The sequence below is a fragment of the Heteronotia binoei genome, chromosome 14 (assembly GCF_032191835.1).
Source record: "Heteronotia binoei isolate CCM8104 ecotype False Entrance Well chromosome 14, APGP_CSIRO_Hbin_v1, whole genome shotgun sequence".
NCBI lineage: Eukaryota > Metazoa > Chordata > Lepidosauria > Squamata > Gekkonidae > Heteronotia > Heteronotia binoei.
This window is the reverse complement of record NC_083236.1, coordinates 64665679-64683555: the sequence shown is the minus strand read 5'-3', so window position 1 is coordinate 64683555 and position 17877 is coordinate 64665679. Positions and strand designations below refer to the sequence as shown.

Below are 17877 nucleotides of genomic sequence, written 5' to 3'. Positions count from 1 at the left end.
CAGCTGCCACCGGGATCGAACTCGGGTCGTGAGAAGAGCTTGGACTGCAATACTGCAGTTTACCACTCTGCACCACCGGGGGGGGGGCGGGGCAGAGGGCTTAGGCCTCTTTAATACCAGCGGGTCTCTCTTTTTGTCTCTGCTACTCAAGCAGTAGATTTAGAATGTTTTGGAGCAACAAAGGAAGCCCGCCTGAATCTTGAGAGCTGGGTCTTACGATACACTGAAGGTTGTATCAGGCTCTGATGACATGCAGCCATAGAAGTACATAAATATATCTCATTCTGTGGAATATCAATGGGTGGAATTCTAGCAGGAGCTCCTTTGCATATTAGGCCACACCCCCTGATGTAGCCAGTCCTCCAAGAGCTTAAAAAAAAGAGCCTTGTACGCTCTTGGAGGATTGGCTACATCAGGGGCGTGTGGCCTAAAATGCAAAAGAGCTCCTGCTAAAATTCTACCCCTGGCGAGTATCTGTGGTTTCTCCATGGGCTGCTTGTGGCTGGGGGATTGGGTAACGCAGAGGACAAAGGGATGCCGATTCATCACACACTAGCCTCTGCCTCCTTTTTCTTGTTTGTGTGGGCTTCTTCAGACATCATAATGTTCTAACCCCTGTCCGTACATGGGCAAAATATGGAGGCCAGGAAGAACTGACATCTGTCATAGACATCACTTCCATTTTAAGCTCAATTAACAGCAAATCAGCTTGAACAAGATGAAGTTAGGAGGAATTTTCTGTACACCACAGCATTCTAATGGAGGGAAATCACCAACCACGTAAAACACACACACAAACAAAGGTTAACAGGAAAGTCCTCAGGTATTCACCGAATGCTGCCATTTTGGAGGGTGGCAGAAAAGGGTCCTGAAGTCGGGTTCTGGAGGCAGTGGTTGACTTTCCAGTGTGAGAAGAAGACCAGGTTGGATTTCAGAGACAGAAACTTGTAAGGTCGTGATCGATTTCCATGGCTTCCTGCTTTATAGAATCTCCTGTTTGGGTATGATTGCCTGCGGCAAAAGCGTCGGAGTTGCGTCAGTGCCGTGACTCGGGCCAAGCTTGTAATCTTCGCTTCCGGTACTGGTGGAAGGAGAAGGAAGGGATGCGTCAGGAGAAGCTGTGGACGAAGAAGGGGGAAATAAGTCTTGATGTTCCGGGGTCGGGGGAGACGCGTATTTTCACACGGCTGCCTGTTCACACTTTACTACAGAATGGCTGGAATCGTAGCCTTCCCTGGGGATGATGGGAAAATGATCCATGTTTACATATGAACATTTGAAGCTGCCTTCTACTGAATCAAACCCTCAGTCCAAAGCCAATCTTGTCTACTCAGACTGGCAGCAGCTCTCCAGGGTCTCAAGCTGAGGTTTTTCACACCTATTTGCCTGGACCCTTTTTAGTTGGAGATGCTGAGGATTGAACCTGCTTTCCGAGCAGATGCTCTACCACTGAGCCACCGTCCCTCCTAAGAGTCACATTGGCAAATTCAGCTCTTTTTATACGAGGCCTCATTTTGGGCAGCTCACAGGGGTGGAGCTGCAGGATCTCTAAATTTTATTGTGCTCTTTCTTTCTCTCTCTCCACCGCACCCCCTCTCCACAAATACTTGCTTTTGGGCTCCATTGCTCAAATTCTCTGTGAGGATTTGGCTGAACTCAAAGATTTGACAAACTTTCTAATATTCCCCCCCCCACAAATAAATGGGAAAATAACTAAAAATAAGGCAGACAGATGGAAATCTTCATCCTGCCACTGTGGCTACCTAGGAGAAAGTCATTTAAACAGCATGATGGGAGTAAGGTTTTATTATGACAATTATAATTCAAGACAAGAAGGATTTTAAGGTAGATGCTGAGTGGATATAATGTAGTACACCTTCCAGTGATGTCAGGGGTGTGGCATATGCAAATACAGGGGTGGGGAGGAGTAAGTTCTGAGATCTAACCCAGAATCTTATATCATAATCCTCATCCGGGGTCATTTTGCAGAAAAAGAGGTGCCAGAGCTCATTAGCACAACTCATTGGCACAGGGGTGGAACTCTAGCAGGAGCTCCTTTTCATATTAGGCCACATTCTTCAAGAGCTTACAAGGCTCTTTTTTGTAACCTCTTGGAGGATTGGCTACATCCGGGGGGGTGTGGCTTAATACTCAAAAGGAGCTCCTGCTAGAGTTCCACCCCTGTGCAAATGAATTGTGCTAATGAGCTCTGGCACCTCTTTTTCTGCGAAATGACTCCTGATGAGGATTATGATATATCAAAGATTTCAGGTTTTCACGGCTGGTAACATCATTCGGGTTTGTAGAGTCTTTTGGGATCAAGTGCCACAGAACAATCAGCACAGTCAACAACCATCTTCCTTATCTTCAAACCCCTTCCAACCTTCCCAGCAATTAACACAGAACAATGGTCACATTCAACAGCCAGTTTCCTTATCACTACCCTTCCAGGAAGCCCCACCAAACAACGGGCACATCCACAAACCAATGGCCCTTTCATCACACCCCCTCCAGCCTACAAATAGCAGCTCTCCAGCAGCCCTGGCCCCACTCAATGCACAGCAGCCAAGAAGGTCAGAGCGCCTGCTCCGTCTGCAACGCCACTGAGGATGTTTTCCGCAGCTGAAGGAAGGAAAACTTTCTCCAGTAGAACACGGCACTTGATCCTGAAAGACTCTACAAACCCTAATGATTATGATATAAGCTTCTGGGTTGGATCTCAGAACATACTCCTCCCCATCTTCGGCTGCACAAATGGGAAGGAGGTCTTCCTACAAGCTCCCCCGCCAGCAGCAATGTCCAAATGATGCAATTGTCAGCAGAAAAGAATGCTCAATAAGGCATTAGGCTAGCGACTGCTGAGATCGTGCTGATCTAACTGACAGTCGGTGTCCAAAAGATGACATCAGTGTTCAGCAAGCCTCGACGAAGTGACACCGATTCTGACCGGCATTTGGGAACGAGTGCAGAGGTTGAGTGCCCAGTGCACGATGACTCAGCGCTTGTAACCCATTGGTGCAGAGACTATGTGATTTGTATACAAGCAGTGCTGTGCGGTCCTTCAAGTCGGTGCATAAGAAGAGCCCTGCCGGATCAGACCACAGGCCCCTCCGCACCCGGCGTTCTGTTTGCACAGCGGCTGGCCAGCTAACTTTAGGAAGCCCACAAACAGAAAGGCTGTAACTGCATCATCCTCCCCATGTTTCCCCAGCACGTTGCGCCCAGTAACCTCAGAGGAATTCAGTTTCAAAATACAGGATATGTGTTATTGCTTTTCGGGTGTTGGTGTTGAAAGGTGAACCTTCGTTCGATGCACATACCCCTTCAAACCTCTGGCATATTTTGCACTTGCTGAAGAAGAAGGGAGCTTGTTGAAGAAGAAGGGAAGATAGCCAGCTTCAAGAGTGGACTGGATAAACATCTGGAGCAGAAGTCCATCAGTGGCTATGAGCCACAGTGTATTGATGGAACTCTCTGTCTGGGGCAAGTGATGAAGGGAGGGGCAACAGTGGGAGGGCTTCTAGTGTCTTGGCCCCACTGATGGACCTCCTGATGGCACCTGGGTTTTTTGGCCACTATGTGACAAAGTGTTGAACTGGATGGGCCACTGGCCTGATCCAACATGGCTTCTCTTATGTGAAACAGAATGTTGGACTGGATGGGTCATTATCCTGATCCAACATGGCTTCTTTTATGTTCTTCTGTGACAGAGTGTTGGACTGGATGGGCCACTGGCCTGATCCAACATGGCTTCTCTTATGTTCTTCTGTGACACAGAGTATTGGACTGGATGGGCCACTGGCCTGATCCAACATGGCTTCTCTTATGTTCTTCTGTGACACAGAGTGTTGGACTGGATGGGCCAGTGGCCTGATCCAACATGGCTTCTCTTATGTTCTTCTGTGACACAGAGTGTTGGACTGGATGGGCCACTGGCCTGATCCAACATGGCTTTTCTTATGTTCTTATGTGACACAGAATGTTGGACTGGATGGGCCACTGGCCTGATCCAACATGGTTTCTCTTATGTTCTTCTGTGACACAGAGTGTTGGACTGGATGGGCCATTGGCCTGATCCAACATGGCTTCTCTTAGGTTCTTCTGTGACACAGAGTGTTGGACTGGATGGGCCATTGGCCTGATCCAACAAGGGTTCTCTTATGTTCTTCTTTGACACAGAGTGTTGGACTGGATGGGCCATTGGCCTGATCCAACATGGCTTCTCTTATGTTCTTAAGGGAGGAGGACTTTGGATTTATACCCTGCCCTTCACTCAGAGTGGCTTACCATCTCCTTCCCTTCTTCTCCCCCCAACAGACACCCTGTGAGACCGGTGGGGCTGAGAGAGCTCTCAGAGAACTGCTCTTGAGAGAACAGTTCTTGACAGAGCTTGTGACTGACCCGAGGCCACCCAGCAGCTGCATGTAGAGAAGCAGGGAATGAAATCTGGTTCTCCAGATTAGAGTCCACTGCTCTGAACCACTGCATCAAACTTAACCTTACCAGCACTTTGCGATGTACATAACTTTTTTTTTGAGGTGTGGGGGGAGGTATTCTGTTATTTTCAGGTGCAAATACAAATCCTGAATATTCATACTTTAAATAAAGCTCCCCATTGGTCAGCATTCTGGCCAATCCCCAGTGTGAAGCAGAGAGTATATTGGATACTCACGGACTGAGATGGTGTGGATGACGGAGCCGATGTTGCTGGGTAGCACGATATGACCTTGAAGAGGCTCAACGTTAAGGCTGGAAGGCCCTGATGGGTATTGTGGAACCTCCATGGTCGTCCCTACCAGAAAAGAGAGAAAAGAAGACATTCAGCCAACAGGAATGTACAAACGTCAAGGATGATTGTCACTTTGGCCCCACCGTGTTTGTTTTATCGCACTGTGACAAGACATTCCACTGAAGTTCACATTCTCATCTTCTTTTATGTGCTCTGAGCCTTCTGGATTTCATCCTTCTCTGCCAACTGCTCTGTCTGTAGGGTGTGCAAAACTAGAACAAATTGATCATCTTCTCTGGCTTTAACCCAGCCCACCATTGCCTACATCAAGGGTGGCCAAACTGCGGCTCAGGGCATACAGATGGTGTGGCTCTCAAAGCCCCCACTGCCTCATCAGTCGACTTGGAGGAGGCCTTTGTCTCTTGAAATCACTTTGCCAAGCCAGCTGGCAGCTTGGAGAATGCATTTAAATTTAAAGTTGCTTTCTTTCCACCTCTCACTTTCCCATCTATTTTCCTTCCTTCCCCTCCTTCCTAAGAGATGAGCGTGCTAGAAGCTGTGGCTCGGTGGTAGAGTCCAGGAAGAAGTGAGTCTTTGCAACTGCCACTTAAAGGCTGTTAGGGACTCACTGTCCACTGAAGACAATATGGACTAATTGTAGACCAGTGGTGGGATTTGATAGAAAGTAGATAATACGTGCACAGATTTGCATATCCTTCCTTCCTTCCTTTCCTTCCTTTCCTTCCTTTCCTTCCTTCCTTCCTTCCTTCCTTCCTTCCTTCCTTCCTTCCTTCCTTCCTTCCTTCCTTCCTTCCTTCCTTCCTTCCTTCCAAGAGATGAGCGTGCTAGAAGCTGTGGCTCGGTGGAAGAGTTCAGGAAGAAGTGAGTCTTTGCAACTGCCACTTAAAGGCTGTTAGGGACTCACTGTCCACTGTAGACAATATGGACTAATTGTAGACCAGTGGTGGAACTTGATAGAAAGTAGATAATATGTGCACAGATTTGCATATCCTTTCTTCAGCCCTCCCTCCCTCAAACATCTGATGTTCATGTCTTGAGGTTCTCAGACATCTGACATTTATTCTATGTGGCTCTTAAATGAAGCAAGTCTGGCCACCCCCGGCCTGTATGTCCCTAGACTGACAAGAGAAGGAAGGTACATTCACACAGTCTCTCGTTTTGTACCTCCCAGCAGCATTTCCTGCAGCAAGCTATCGATCCGGGCCATGCCAAAGAGCCTGACAAACTGGACCTGCTCGATCATCTGCCAGGTGATGCTCTGGAGCGGGGGCAGGAGAAGGAGGATGTCGCTGAAGCGCCCTCGTGAATCGTACTGCCGGTCGTTGATGTAATCTTCCAGGTTCACCTGCACTTGGAAACGCATGTTCTTCACCTTCCCGGATTCGCTGAGGCCTTTGCAGTCTGGGAGAGGAGGAGGAGGAGGAGAAGATTAAGAAGAAGATGGTGATGATATTGGATTTATATCCCGCTCTGTACTCCAAATTTCAGAGTCTCGGAGTAGCTTACTATCTCCTTTACCTCTCCTCCCCCCACAACAGACACCCTGTGAGGTGGGTGGGGCTGAGAGGGCTCTCACAGCAGTTGCCCTTTCAAGGCTGACCCAAGGCCGTTGCAGCAGCTGCAAGCGGAGGAGCGAGGAATCAAACCCAGTTCTCCCAGATAAGAGTCCGCACACTTAACCACTACACCAAACTGGCTCTCAGGTGGTCACGGTCAGTTTTGTTTCCATGGGGGAGGTTGCTCTTATCCGCTCTGGAAGCTAAGCAGAGCTGGCCCTGGTTAGCGGGGGTGGAATTCTAGCAGGAACTTCTTTGCATATTAGGCCACACACCTCTGATGTAGCCAGTCCTCCAAGAGCTTACAAAAAAGAGCCTTGTGAGCTCTTCAAGGATTGGCTACATCGGGGGGGGGGGGGAGGGTGAGGCCTAATATGCAAAGGAGCTCCTGCTGGAATCCCACCCCCGCTGGTTCGTATTTGGATGGGAGACCTCCAAAAAATACCAGGCTTGCCACGCAGAGGCGAGCAATGGCAAACCACCTCTGGACATCTCTTGCCTTGAAAACCTGCCATAAGTTGGCTGCAACTTCCCAGAACTTTCCACCACTCTCAGTCAATATTCCCTCTAACCTGTGGAGTCTTCTGAGCAAAAATTCAACTTTGTGAGCTATTGGCCTCAAGGTTGCGAGCGAGCAATTTGGCGAATGCCTAAATTACTTTGCTCTGAGGCTATCTTTCCTGGGCTAAGTAAAGAAATGCATGAGTCAGAGGCTAAAACACTGTGAGCTAGCTCACACCAACTTAGCTTTGAGGGAACACTGCTCTCGTATTCACACAAACCGTTTTCTGCTGGAAGTGCTGCTGAGTATTCTCCCTACTGTGGTGTTGATCAGCGCTACTAAGGAGTTGGAACTTACTACAATTAGGATTGTGCTTCCTAATTAAAATAGCCTTTGGCCTCAGGTGATAAACGCTACCTTCCTTGCTTGCATAGCAATTTACGCATAGTGATCAATAACTGAACGTTCTTAGATACAGTACCATCAACGTAAAGGTAAAGGTAGTCCCCTGTGCAAGCACCAGCCGTTTCTGACTCTGGGGTGATGTCGCATTCACGGCAGACTTTTGACGGGGTGGTTTGCCATTGCCTTCCCCAGTCATCTCCACTTTACCCCCAGCAAGCTGGGGACTCCTTTGACCGACCTCGGAAGGATGGAAGGCTGAGTCAACCTTGAGCCGGCTACTTGAACCCAGCTTCCGCCAGGATCGAACTCAAGTCATAAGCAGAGAGCTCGGACTGCAGTACCGCAGCTTTACCACTCTGCGCCACGGGGCCTCAATGTACATAGAGTTAATTTTTTGTGAGCCACCAGGGTAGTAAGAGATGAGCATGGTAGAAGCTGCGGAGTCAGTCTTTGCAATCGCCATTTAAAGGCTGTTAGGGACTCACTGTCCGCTGTAGACAATATGGACTGATTGTAGACTAGCGGTGGAACTTGATAGAAAGTAGATTATATGTGCACAAATCTGCATATGTTTGAACTTGGTTATGCTTGTGGATGATTGTTTAAACCAAAAGGTGGGCCCTGATCTAGATAGTCCAAGGTAAGCCCGATCTCATCCGATCTTGGAAGCTAAGCAGGGCCGACCGTGGCAAGTACTTAGATGAGAGACCTCCTGGGAATACCAGGACTAGGAGGCAGAAACAGGCTGTAGCCATTTCTCTGAAAGTCCTCCGTGCCCCAGTAGGGGTCACCAGAAGTTAGCATGACTTCAAGGGATGCATGCACAGACCCACACACTACACACACAAAAAAAAAAACCAGCAAAAAAAGTTGAAAAGATAAGCGCATAAGAGAAGCCATTTTGGAACAGGCCAATGGCCCATCCCATCCAACATGGCCATCAGGAGGTCCATCAGTGGGGCCAGAACGCTAGAAGCCCTCTCACTGTGCCCACCCCCAGCACCAAGAATACAGAGCATCACTGCCCCAGACAGAGTCCCAACGATAAGGTGTGGCTAATAGCCACTGATGGACTTCTGCTCCATATGCTTATCCAATCCCCTCTTGAAACTGGCTATGCTTGCAGCCACCACCACCTCCTGCGGCAGTGAATTCCATGTGTTAATCACCCTTTGGGTGAAGAAGTAACCTGACTGCTCAGCAATTTCATTGAATGCCTACGAGTTCTTGTATTGTGAGAAAGGGAGAAAAGGACTTCTTTCTCTACCTTCTCCATCCCATGCATAATCTTGTAAACTTCTATCATGTCACCCCTGAGTCGACGTTTCTCCAAGCTAAAGAGCTCGAAGCGTTTTAACCTTTTTAAGATGGGTTTTTAAGAGGGTTTTGAAAGATGAGAAGAGAAGACGTCAGCTAACTCCTTGAGGGTGTTTCCGATGCAGAAGATCCAGAAATCAGCTGTCGATCCCAATCATTTAAATCTTCCATCATCCCCAGTGATAGAAAGTTTTGCCCATGTCTGCCAGGGAAGCGTACCTGGGTCAAAGAATATAATAGCTTTGAGGCAGGCGTATTCGTTTTCATCGATCTGAATTTCTCGCAGCGGCTTCACCAGTTCGTCCAGGATCCGAATGGCCACTCGAGCGATTTCCAGCTCTGGGCACTGCATTGGAATGATGAAGTCATTTCCTGGAGAAGAGGAAGTCAAGCATTTAGCTTTACTGAAATCACGACAACAGAAATCAGGCTGACTTTTGTTTTAAGTTTTTACGGTTACTTTGAAGCGCAGACAGTATGGGAAACTACGAGAACAATCCTAAGGCGGTCTACTCTGAATTCTGCTGTGGTCTCTTCAATATGGCTTACTCCCAGGAAAGGGTCCTTAGGATTGCGCTGCAAGTCTGGGTGGATGTAACAGCAAACCTGGTTCTCCCAGCTTCGATTCGTGAACCCTTCCACCCATGACTTTTTGGGGTAGAAAAAGCCCAGCAGGAACTCATTTGCATATTAGGCCACACACCCCTGGTGCCATCATTGTTTTGTGCAGGCTTTTTCTGTAGAAAAAGCCAAGCAGGACCTCATTTGCATATTAGGCCACACCTCCTGACTGGGGAAGGCCGTGGCAAACCACCCCGTAAAAAGTCTGCCGTGAAAACGTCGTGAAAGAAGAAGAAGAAGATATTGGATTTATATCCCGCCCTCCACTCCGAAGAGTCTCAGAGCGGCTCACAATCTCCTTTCCCTTCCTCCCCCACAACAGACACCCTGTGAGATGGGTGGGCTGAGAGGGCTCTCACAGCAGCTGCCCTTTCAAGGACAACCTCTGCCAGAGCTATGGCTGACCCAAGGCCATGCTAGCAGGTGCAAGTGGAGGAGTAGAGAATCAAACCCGGTTCTCCCAGATAAGAGTCCGCACACTTCACCACTACACCAAACTGAAAGCAACGTCACCCCAGAGTCGGAAACGACTGGTGCTTGCACAGGGGACCTTTCCTTTCCCCTGACACCAAGCCAGCTGGAACTGAGTCCCTGCTCAAAAAAAGCCCTGCTTTCACCCCACTCTCCACTTTTTGAGCCAAGACAGAGTTTGCTATTATTTTTGGACTGCACAGGATTTGGAGGATTAAATCATCCAAGAGGTGGTTTGCCATTGCCTTCCCCAGTCATCTACACTTGACCCCCAGCAAAGCTGGGTACTCATTTTACCAACTTCGGAAGGATGGATAGCTGAGTCAACCTTGATCCCAAACCCGACAATAGACAATTGCCTATTGTCGGGTTTGGGATCATTTTTGTACTTGTGTAATACCGGCAATCCATATTATTGAGTCAACCATGAGCCAGCTACCCAAACCCAGTTTCCGCCGGGATCGAACTCAGGTCGTGAGCAGGGTTTGGACTGCAATACTGCAGCTTTACAACTCTGCATCATGAGGCTCTTGTAATATAGAAACGTTTGAAATGAAGTTTTGAAAAGAAACTATGGGAGACCAGGTTTTTTTTGGAAAAGTCCAAGGAATGAACATATGAAGCTGCCTTATACTGAATCAGACCCTGGGTCCATCAAAGTCAGTATTGTCTACTCAGACTGGCAGCGGCTCTCCAGGGTCTCAAGCTGAGGTTTTTCACACCTATTTGCCTGGACCCTTTTTAGTTGGAGATGCCAGGGATTGAACCTGGGACCTTCTGCTTACCAAGCAGATGCTCTACCACTGAGCCACCGTCCCTCCCAATGAGAATGAGAACGAGAATGAAGAACATTACCTAATAGTAGGAAATCAGTGTATGGTATCGACCGTTTTGCCACTCCCAACAGTAAGTGCTCTCCTGCATGGGCTCTTAGCAAGGCGACCTGTAAATCACGAGAGAGAGAAGAATCAGCGGCATTATATATCAGAAGATGCAGTCCCTTTTACTGCAACTTGCAAACGGCCTTCATTTTGGCCTCTCAGGAGGACAGCTGTGAATCTGAAGATGATCCGCTGTCATTTAGACATCAGCGTATTAATTAGAGCACGGAAGGAAGGAGCAGGTCTCCATTTGGAGAGCCAGTTTGGTGTAGTGGTTAAGTGTGCAGACTCTTATCTGGGAGAACCGGGTTTGATTCCCCACTCCTCCATTTGCACCTGCTAGCATGGCCTTGGGTCAGCCAGAGCTCTGGCAGAGGTTGTCCTTGAAAGGGCAGCTGCTGTGAGAGCCCTCTTCAGCCCCACCCACCTCACAGGGTGTCTGTTGTGGGGAAGGAAGGTAAAGGAGATTGTGAGCCGCTCTGAGACTCTTCGGAGTGGAGGGCGGGATATAAATCCAATATCATCATTCATTTGAAACTCTAAATATTTTTTACAAGTGCTTATGGATGGGTCTTATGCAGTATCAGTTGGGTTACTGTGACTTTGCGGTTCTCTCGAGTCAAGAGCCTAGAGACTTTAATTTCATCAGCATGTGCGCCTATTGTAAAAATGGTTTGGACAACTGTATGCATGTTTGTTATTCCTCTGAATCAACGTTGTGAGATTGTGACGATAATTTTTCCGGTATTGAGTTTCATAAATCATGAGACTTTTGAATGGGCTGTGAGCTTCATTGCTTCCTTGCTTTTGAATTTTTCGTATGGCTTCTTCTGTTTGGGTTTGGCGGTCCTTTTTAAAGAACAGCAACTGGGGCTGGACAATCTTCTCCCATTTGAGAGCCAGTTTGGTGTAGCGGTTAAGTGCACAGACTCTTATCCGGGAGAACCGGGTTTGATTCCCCACTCCTCCACTTGCGCCTGCTGGCATGGCCTTGGGTCAGCCATAGCTCTGGCAGAGGTTGTCCTTGAAAGGGCAGCTGCTGTGAGAGCCCTCTCAGCCCCACCCACCTCACAGGGTGTCTGTTGTTGGGGAGGAAGGGAAAGGAGATTGTAGGCCGCTCTCTATCCTTGAAAGGGCAGCTGCTGTAAGAGCCCTCTCCAGCCCCACCCACTTCACAGGGTGTCTGTTGCGGGGGAGGAAGGGAAAGGAGATTGTAGGCCGCTCTCTGTCCTTGAAAGGGCAGCTGCTGTAAGAGCCCTCTCCAGCCCCACCCACTTCACAAGGTGTCTGTTGTGGGGGAGGAAGGGAAAGGAGTGTAGGCCGCTCTCTGTCCTTGAAAGGGCAGCTGCTGTGAAAGCCCTCTCAGCCCCACCCACCTCACAGGGTGTCTGTTGATGGGGAGGAAGGGAAAGGAGATTGTAGGCCGCTCTCTGTCCTTGAAAGGGCAGCTGCTGTAAGAGCCCTCTCCAGCCCCACCCACTTCACAAGGTGTCTGTTGCAGGGGAGGAAGGGAAAGGAGATTGCAGGCCGCTCTCTGTCCTTGAAAGGGCAGCTGCTGTGAGAGCCCTCTCAGCCCCACCCACCTCACAGGGTGTCTGTTGTTGGGGAGGAAGATAAAAGAGATGGTGAGCCGCTCTGAGACTTTGAGATTTGGAGTGGAGGGTGGGATATAAATCCAATACCATCATCATCATTGACTAGCGCAGAACAGAGTGGCGTTCTGGACTCGGGTCCTCCGCTTCTCTGAAGGCAGCCTAAAACTGCTCCTTTCGCAACTGACTTCTGAAGAAACCTTTACAGTTTCCCTTTTTTTACCTGGTCATCCAGTGGAAGCTCACAGAATGCTGGGATATATTTTGCCCATTCGACAAGGACCAAGAGTTGCTGCTTCATCGATTCGCAAACGTCGTTGATCGTTGCGATCTTCTTCATGGCGATATCAGCATTGTGCACTGGGCGGAGAGCCGAGTACTGTAAGCAGAGAGGTGGAATGTGCTTTAATGGGAGAGTCCTCGCAGTGCATTGCATCTCTCCCCCTTTTTACCACCTGCAATTTCATCCGCTGCTCCTTAAATAGGACTGCCTAGCTGCGCAGGTATTTACAGAATGGGGAATGTTCTCTTTGTCCAGAAGAGGGCGTTAGATCATAACTCTCTTAATGACAGCTGAGAGTTAAAGCTTAAGAATTCTTCTCTGTTGGAAAGCAAACCGAGGCCGGAAATGATTATGTTTAGAGCATCCAGCTCAATAAAACTTGGCAGAAGTAGGATGCTGGAGTTTTGCCTTATATACCCAATTTCTTATATACATCATTTTAATCATCCAGAAGCTTGACCCTCAGCTCAAACCCCCCAAAAGCTCAGCAGATGAAACCAAAATATCACAATGACAGGCAACAGTGAAGCAAATTCACAATGAGTTAGAAAATGACCAGTTTCGCAATAGATCTTTAATCCTGGTTTAACTCTGTCCCCAAACTGACATTCTGCACTTGAATCAGAGGAAACAACTCTGCGACTCTATGATTTTAGTGTACAATGTCAGCTCGGGGACAGGGATAAACCAGGGTTAAAGGTCTAGTGCGAAATTGGTCAATGAAAACCTCAGAAACTTCCTTCTGCAGTTGCTCGAAATGTTCTCCGCAACTGTAGTAGAAACGTACTTTATGCTTATTGTAGCCAGGCCTCAGATTTAGCAGGAGCTCACAGGAGCATAGCTCCTCAACCTTTCTGAGGATTCCTCTTCTTCCTCCCCACCTATCTACCTTGTCCATTGAATTGTAGGTGCAGCTGCATAACAATCCCTGGATTAGGAGAGCGGGCAGCCAGCCAGCCACCAGGAGCTTTGCCAAGTCCCCAGCAGCCCTCATTAACCCCTGGAGAAGCCTGTGCCACCCATTCTCCACTTCTTGTATGATTTTGGTCAGCAGGCAGCTTGCTGGCCTTTTGACTGGGGGGGCGGCCCAGGAGAGCCCCAGGTGAGCGAGGCCTGCTTGAGCTGGCTGGATCTCTAACCAGCCCAAGCAGGCCACACTCGCCAAGGGCTCACTTTTCTTGCATTGGGTTGCTTTTGACTGGGGAGGGGGGAATGGCACATGCCAGAGGTGGCCAAGGGTAGCTCTCCAGATGTTTTTTGCCTACAACTCCCATCAGCCCCAGCCAGCATGGCCGATGGCTGGGGCTGATGGGAGTTGTTGGCAGAAAACATCAGGAGAGCTACCCTTGGCCACCCCTGGCATATGCTAATGAGTTATGTTAATGAGCTCTGCCACCTCTTTTTTCTAAAAAAAAACAAGCCCTGCTTGTAGCTCACCTCCAGGTGAGGCCTGGAGATCTCCCGCTTTTACAATTTATCTCCAGCTGGCAGAGATCAGTTCCCCTGGAGGAAATTGCTGCTTTGGAGAGTGGGATTTATGGCATTAGACACTGTTGAAGTCCTTGCTCAAATTCTGACCTTTCCAGGCTCCACCCCCAAATCTCCCAACCTGGAGCTGGCAGCCCTAATTCTCACAAACATTAAGAGAAGAGAGTATCCTCTACCTGGGCTGTACCAGGTGGGGACATGCATGACTGAATGCTTCAAAATCCCTCCCCCACACAGAAATCTAGCAAATCAGGGAGACATCCTTGTCTTCTCCCTGACACACTAGCTTTCCATATATAGGATTTGTTGTGTGGGTGGGTGGGGGAGAGAGCTTCATTTTGTTGAAGCCTTATTTCACAGGCCCTTGATGAGAAGTGGACTTTAGTTGAGCGCCAATCTTCTATTGTCCAGAAAAGTTCCTAAGTCATTCAAGAAGAAAGAGACAAGAGCTTCTTACCTGCTGGGCCATTGCCTCTGCTTGAGTCAACACCGTGATGGACAAAGCCCCATTGTCTTCATAGCTGCTTCGGCGGATGCTAATCCTGTCGCGCTCGTTCTGCACAGCTTGCAAGGAGACCAAAAAAAAGGTTATGGGCCCAGTAGGTCCTGGCTTGGCTAGCTCTCAAAGGATGATGGGTAAGACTTGGCCCTTCATTTCAAAGGTTCAGATAAATCTCTACCGAGCATTCGTTCTCCCAAGTCAAATGCCAATAGGGTTGCTAGGTCCAACTCAAGAAATATCTGGGGACTCTGGGAGTGTTGTTGTTGATGACGTTGTTGGATTTGTATCCCGCCCTTCATTCTAAATCTCAGAGCGGCTCACAGTCTCCTTTCCCTTCCTCCCTCACAACAAACACCCTGTGAGGTAGGTGGGGCTGAGAGGGCTCTCACAGCAGCTGCCCTTTCAAGGACAACATCTGCCAGGGCTATGGCTGACCCAAGGCCATTCCAGCAGTTGCAAGTGGAGGAGTGGGGAATCAAACCTGGTTCTCCCAGGTAGCAATCTGCACACTTAACCACTGCACCAAACTGGCTCTTTCAACCACCCTTTCAAGGACAACCTCTTCAAGAGCTATGGCTGACCCAAGGCCATTTCAGCAGCTGCAAGTGGAGGAGTGGGTGGAGCAAGAAGCATAGTTGGGGCAAGCAAGACTGAACTCCAAAGGGAGAATGAGGGATAATATATATATACACACACACACACACCAGTAAAGAGGAGCGTGAGAGAAAATAAAGCGAACTCTGTGGGGGTAGTTGTCAGTGGAACAATGCTTTTTTTAAAAAAAATATGCATAGCCCATTGGATGCCCAATGGCCAATCAGATATCCTGCTGGGCAAAGGCTCCATCCACTTTTTAAAAACACTTTGATGGTCACCAAGAAATATTGGTAGGCACCATATTGCTCATGGGTGCCATTTTGGGAAGCCCTGCCTTAAAGCTTCGTTGACCACCCACTCAAAGCAATGGAACCATGGGTTCTTGTTCCTGTCCCATCCCTGTACCCACACACACGAAGTAGTCAGAGATTCAGCTACCTTAGTGTAATCTGCTCTGGCTGGCAGCTGCTCTGCAGGATCTGAGATGGATCTTTCAACGCTTGCTTCCAAAGATCCTCTAACTGCAGACCGTATTGATTGAACCCAGGGTAGGGTTGCCAATCTCCAGTTGGGGGCAGGGGATCCCCCAGTTGGGAGGCCCTCCCTCAGCTTCAGAGTCATCAGAAAGTGGGGTGGGGGGAAATATCTGCTGGCCACTCCATTATTCCCTATGGAGACCGATTCCCATCAGGTATAATGGTGAATTGATCTGTGGGTATCTGAGGCTTTGGGGGGGCTTCTTTTTTTGTGGTAATGGCACCAAATTTGCAGCATAGTATTTGGTACCTCTCCTCAAGATATCCTCCATGTTTCAAAAAGATTGGACCAGGGGCTCCCGTTCTGAGCCCCAAAAGAAAGTGCCCCTATCTTTCATTATTTCCAATAGAGGGAAGGCATTTAAAAGGTGTTCGGTTCCTTTAAATGTGATGGCCAGAACTCCCTTTGGAGTTCAGTTATGCTTGTCACAACTTTGCTCCAGGCTCCATGCCAATGTCTCCTGGCTCCACCCCCAAAGTCCCCAGATATTTCTTGAATTGGACCTGGCAACCCTAACCCAGGGCCTTCATCTTAGGGTAGCTCGGGGTTCTCACGAGGCTCACAGAATTATTAAAACGTGATTTGTGGAACTTCTCCTCCAAAGAAGGTTTGGCTGCTGGTCAAATGGGTATCGTGACTCTCAAGAGCTAAACTTTTCCCTTTCAACAGAGAAGAAAATTTTGCTGTTGACACAGCGTCTTTGCGCCACTTTAAATACACCTACTGTGAACAGCAGCGTATTTTTTTTAAGTGGCAATGTAAGTGGGCAATTAGATATACACTAAAAAAAAGACAGAAGAAGACATTGGATGGAATAGTTTTTAAAAATTGAAATCAGGCCAACAGATCAAGTCAATCCGGAAATGATTGGGGTCTCGTTTATGTTTATTTGATTTTTATCCCACCCTCCCCACCAGAGCAGACTCAGGGTGGCTCACAATTCATAACAGAACAACAAGAAAAAACATTTGAATTAAAACATTAAATTAAAACAATTTGATCTTGCACCTCCCTCTGCAGACCCCAAATGGAGTCCTGGCCCAGTCAGGTTGGGTTTTCTTCATAATCTTATTGGAATTCCTGCCTGCCTCAGAGAGAGGCAAAAAGGTCCTTTATCTCATGTGCTTTACTCCCAAGGAATTTTATAGCTTGTATTGCAGTGTTTTCTCATTTCTGCTGATAACGGTCTTCTGGTGTAACTGGATAGCACAGCGTGACGTTCTCTTGATGATTTCAGCATTTTCGCGAAAGATACCTTGGAAGAAATCTCCTTGCACACCCTGGAGAGTTAATATTATACCTACAGTATATTTAAGTAACGAGTGGGTAGTGAATTGTGCTTGTTCCCTTTCTTCCCACCAGGGCGGTTTCTGTTAAACTTTATTGATGGAGCATATTATTTCTTAGAAGTAAGGACCAATTAGAGAACCAGTCTGGTGTCTGCAGAGGTGGATAAGGAAAGATACCATCTGCTTTCTTTGCAGCCTAACTCACCTTAGCAGGGTTGGGGTAGAAGAAGAAGATATTGGATTTATATCCTGCCCTCTACTCCGAAGAGTCTCAGAGCGGCTCACAATCTCCTTTCCCTTCCTCCTCCACAACAGACACCCTGTGAGGTGGGTGGTGCTGGAGAGGGCTCTCCCAGCAGCTTCCCTTTCAAGGACAACCTCTGCCAGAGCTATGGCTGACCCAAAGCCATGCTAGCAGGTGCAAGTAGAGGAGTGGGGAATCAAACCTGGTTCTCCCAGATAAGAGTTTGCACACTTAATCACTACACCAAACTGGCTCTTTCAACCATCCTTTCAAGGACAACCTCTGCCAGAGCTATGGCTGACCCAAGGCCATGCTTAGCAGGTGCAAGTAGAGGAGGGGTGAATCAAACCTGGTTCTCCCAGATAAGAGTTTGCACACTTAATCACTACACCAAACTGGCTCTTTCAACCATCCTTTCAAGGACCACCTCTGCCAGAGCTATGGCTGACCCAAGGCCATTCCAGCAGCTGCGAGTGGAGGAGTGGGGAATCAAACCCGGTTCTCCCAGATAAGAGTCCGCACACTTAACCACTACACCAAACTGGCTCTCCTGGGTAACTTTCTGAACGAAATGTACTGGGTTCAATGCATGAGGAGACTTGGTTGCAGCTGATCAAAGCTCTTTATTAGCGATTACAGTAGGGTTGCCATGTCCTCCGCGGCCATAGAGTTTTCCTCCCAAATTGCTAGAGCATCTGGGGAAACCATAGAGTTTTCCCGGAAATGCCCAGAGTGGCCGGTTCACAATGTCACTGGCATTATGACGTCACTTCCGGGTGACGTCATCGTGCCGCCGACGTCGTGTGGGGTATAATGCCATAGAATCCATCCACCGAAGCAAC

At 48.4% G+C, this 17877-nt stretch overlaps 1 protein-coding gene across 1 annotated transcript in view; it reads right to left on the bottom strand.

Moving 5' to 3' along the window:
* Positions 1-659: 659 nt before the first annotated feature.
* LOC132582626 (hepatocyte nuclear factor 4-beta-like) overlaps positions 660-17877 on the bottom strand; it is a 42496-nt gene continuing 25278 nt past the window's right edge. Inside the window, exons 4-10 of the mRNA XM_060254286.1 lie at positions 14324-14430; positions 12319-12474; positions 10478-10565; positions 8750-8902; positions 5915-6151; positions 4673-4792; positions 660-1118 (exon numbers count right to left, since the gene is read on the bottom strand). Of these exons, the coding sequence (XP_060110269.1) occupies positions 982-1118; positions 4673-4792; positions 5915-6151; positions 8750-8902; positions 10478-10565; positions 12319-12474; positions 14324-14430 (998 nt within the window). The 3' untranslated portion in view covers positions 660-981. The remainder of the gene's footprint in view (positions 1119-4672; positions 4793-5914; positions 6152-8749; positions 8903-10477; positions 10566-12318; positions 12475-14323; positions 14431-17877) is intronic.